This window comes from Macrobrachium nipponense, chromosome 13, assembly GCF_015104395.2.
Source record: "Macrobrachium nipponense isolate FS-2020 chromosome 13, ASM1510439v2, whole genome shotgun sequence".
NCBI lineage: Eukaryota > Metazoa > Arthropoda > Malacostraca > Decapoda > Palaemonidae > Macrobrachium > Macrobrachium nipponense.
Genome location: NC_087206.1, coordinates 60330556 through 60334642, shown reverse-complemented (window position 1 = coordinate 60334642; position 4087 = coordinate 60330556). Strand labels below are relative to the sequence as shown.

General features: G+C 37.0%; 1 protein-coding gene across 1 annotated transcript in view; it reads left to right on the top strand.

Moving 5' to 3' along the window:
- The first annotated feature begins 297 nt into the window (after positions 1-297).
- The window catches only part of LOC135225825 (uncharacterized), a 42688-nt gene continuing 38898 nt past the window's right edge, over positions 298-4087 (top strand). Inside the window, exon 1 of the mRNA XM_064265350.1 lies at positions 298-401. Coding sequence (XP_064121420.1) covers position 401 — 1 coding nt within the window. The 5' untranslated portion in view covers positions 298-400. The remainder of the gene's footprint in view (positions 402-4087) is intronic.

Genomic DNA, 4087 nt, shown 5'->3' with positions numbered 1-4087 from the left:
AGTGGATATGTAATACAGAAGTCCGAGAGAAAATGGTAATGTATAGATTATGGAATATTGTGGGTTTTTAAGAAGGAAATGGGATAGATAATACGATGTGGAGATATAATAAGAAGAATGTTGAAGTGGACGGCGCTAAGTACTGAGGAGAAGTGATAATGTGGGAACAGGTACAGTGGCACAACAACAAGTCTGCGGCGCCATTATGCAACTAATATCCAAAGTCCACAGGCTTGCAATATATAACAAGCTCTCTCTCTCTCTTCTCTCTCTCTCTCTCTCTCTCTCTTCTATCAAGAGACCACTATCTTATACCCAGTGTCGATTGTTCTGCCCTGCGAGAAGGAAAGAGTGCTATCGTTGCTGGAGTATACAGAAAGAAAAACACTTGGGTCTTGCAAGTAAGAAAAATACCTGGTGTGATAGTTTATCCTCTCTCTCTCTCTCTCTCTCTCTCTCTCTCTCTCTCTCTCTCTCTCTCTCTCTCTCTCTCTCTCTCTCTCTCTGCGATTATTTTTAGGAGTAAAACAAAATTTCCTACCGAACTGCAATATCTATTGTAGGTAGTGACATTTTATGGTTCCCGTATCAGTCATACACGGACTAATCAGTTAGATAAAAAAATAAAAAAAAAGTTTTCGTAACTTGGAAAAGTTGCCGAATTCTCATACTTTTGGTAGGTTTAGATAAGTCCTTGATTGAATGTAGCTCTTAAATAATTAACACCGATACGCAGTAATCAGACGCAAAAGAAAGTTAAATGTTTTCTTTTATGTTCTAAATGTCTTCATCGAGCGTTACTACTGATGATGATATACGAGCAAGTTGCTTATCGTTCCTTTGAGAAACTGACAGTCATCACGATGCGACCCTAAGCACAGCCACTCATGCAAGAATTCTGATTGATTATACGAGCAAGTTGCTTATCGTTCCTTTGAGAAACTGACAGTCATCACGATGCGACCCTAAGCACAGCCACTCATGCAAGAATTCTGATTGATTATACTAGATGGTTCAGCTATGAGTTGCAATCACTGAATTCTTCAAAGTTAGAAATGCAAATTCTGTGTTCAGTAATTTGAGCGTTTAAATCAAGTTCTTTTGTACCTATCTCCAAAGTCCTCAAGTAAAATAGCCGTGTGCACAGGTTCAAGGGCCAAGGCTAAGCGTAACCTCACATATCAAGTAAAGTCTTGGCTTTGCTCGAGTTCATCTTTATTCCCTGTGACAATACGACTTGCTGATCCACTTCAGATTTCTGCTAAGTTTTGCGCATATGGAACACGATAAAACAGAGGCGGCAAGACTTCTATTAAGTTGATAATCTTGTCACTAGTGAAGGTGGTGAGAAAAGTCCCAGATTATCAAATTGTGTAACACTGGAGAAGAGTGTGCAGAATCTCTAAAGTTACCAGCATCACTAATGTGTTGCTGCTTGTCAAGTATATAGCAGTACGCATAAAATTTTTGAAGTCTGCATATACTAGAAGTATTGCTATTAATGAAGTAGAATGTTATTATTGGATACAAATATATAAATCTTAACTTGTTGTAAAGGTTTCCCAATTTAATTGTCTCTCATGATTAAGGAAGCGTAATTTCCACATCAGGGATACACCTACTGGGTCTCAGCCACCAAAACCATGCACTTCACCAAGTTTAAATGGGTCATTGAAAGATACATAGTTAATATCTTTTTTCTTTTTTCAACCTTGCAGAAGAGATCTTATAAGATGTATTTCTGTCCTTGCGATGATGAAGTCCTCATGGACAACTATTTGAGTAATTACTTAAATCAGTGAGATGCCAGCAGTTCATATGGTATTTGGAAGATCGCCTTCATGATAACTAGATCATGATGAACTTGAAATTTGGGGAGCATCAGTTATATAGTTCATGCCAAGCCTACTGAAGTTTCTCCACTGAATAGCATAGCTTTGAATTCACACAGGAAGAAGGGTTTATTGCTGTCACTGATATCAATAAGAGATTCAGGATGTCCTGGAAAGGATATATCTACTTTTTGTTATGAAGGGATTGCTGTCATTAATGTTTCTGTGTTCAACTGCATGAGTACAATATCTTCAAGGGCAACTAATCCTTGGCTTTTTTCTGACTGAGGTGGACAAAGATAGCTTTAAACAGGGCTACAATGGGAGCCATATTGCTTTTGCATTAGGCTCTGATGACCATCATAATTGTGCAGTTACATGAGCAAGCAGTGGGCTAGAGGTGCCCAATTCCATCAAAAGCCATCAATTTCAATGTTAATATTGTTGTTGTTTATAGTACCATGACAAGTTGCAACCCTTGCTGGAAAAATAGAGTTCTACAAATCCAGTGGCTCCAAAAGAGAAATATGACCCGATGCAAAAATATATTGAGAATTACAGAGTATATTAAAATAGAGAAATAGATAAAGGTAATGTAAATAAAGTAAAGGGAATATTATGTAGCGAGACTCAAAATACCCTGCTTTGAAGGACAGAAATATAAGTGATAGCAAGGTTAGACAAAGAAGATATCTGCACAACAAAAAGCTGGACGCATTGTGCAATAAGCTAGACCCACTACTTTGACTTCACAGAACAGGACCCTGGAAGCTAGGAATATCTATGGCAAACACGACCAAAGGGTGAAATAACAAACCAAAAATCCCAGCTTTTGTGTGAAAATCACCAAACATGAGGAATGGTGAAAACTTAGATTTTCTAGTAGTGCCTCTTTTTAAAGAAACCCTCAAGAAACTTAATTGTCAGTAGTCTAAAAGTAAAATTGAAATTCTTTCCACTCTGACAGGAATCGCTCAAATAACCCAGTCTATACGAGTTAGCGTGGCTAAGATTAAATCACCACCGGTCTCACGATCTGGAAATTTCAAATTGGGGAACCACTATGCTATGACAAAATAAACGATAGAGTAACTGAATAATTATCAGCGATAAATAATGCGTATGTAATCACCTTAGAAACCAGCATATTTTTCGTAATGACGCATCTTATCAAAACGATTCCTCTGAAATGTGGTGAAGATCGTGTCGTCGATGTTATGGCACTTGCTGCTAGACTCATCATCATGTGCTGGATGATGACTCCTTCCTTGTGAACCCCTTGGTGCGATGTTAATAATAATCCTAATCGGACAGATGTATGCCAGGTAAAAAAGTCTTCTTTGAACTGCCCACGAATGCCGACACTCGTTCCTTCAAGAGATTGTGTCACTGCGAGAGAATAACACAAGCAGAAAATAGTAATGGAGGAGTCATCAGGTAGTTAGGTTTCAATGATTTTACCGTCAAAATAAACAATATGCTGGTTTTCCTTTCAAGAGCGAACGGCCATTCATATAATTTACGGTACATGATTTACCTCTGGGTAACAAACAGATTTACCCAAAAGGAAAAAAAAAACTAACAAAGGAACACAGAAGCATTCTCAACAAAACATTATTCTCAACAATAGGTCTCTTCCGAGGAACAAACAGAATTTGCAACCGTGTTTTTTTTATTGAAAAGATAAATCTAATAAGCTTACTTCTATTTTTATTCAAACAGGCAAAAAAGAGTGATTGAATTTCAAGGAACTCTATTGTAGTAAATTGCAAGACATCCCTAGAATATATAGCATGAACTTGTATTGTAGTTTTATAATACCATCTGGAAATGCCTTTGTAAAAACAAAATTGGGAAAACAAGCTGGACAAGCCGTAGTAGTAGGGATGCCTTAAAATCAACATGATATTAAAGAAAAATGCTATACCCATTTCCTCAGAGAAACTGGACTCACCAGCTTCATTAGGGAAGCAATATTCTAGACTTATTCCCTTGATTAAAATAATTCTAAATACCTGACCTCCGAAATACACGTCGTGGGCTAAGGCTATTAGCAACTGATGACCATCATAACCATAACAAACGCAAAAAGAAAGTATTCAGGTACCTAATATCGCTCAAAATATTATTTACAATAAAAATGGGATTTATTTATCATCATCTTAAAGGATGTGATTATTCTTCTCATTATTCATTCGAAAATATTCATTGATAAGATCATTTAATTGGTTGGCAGTTATAAACATAGTCTTCCC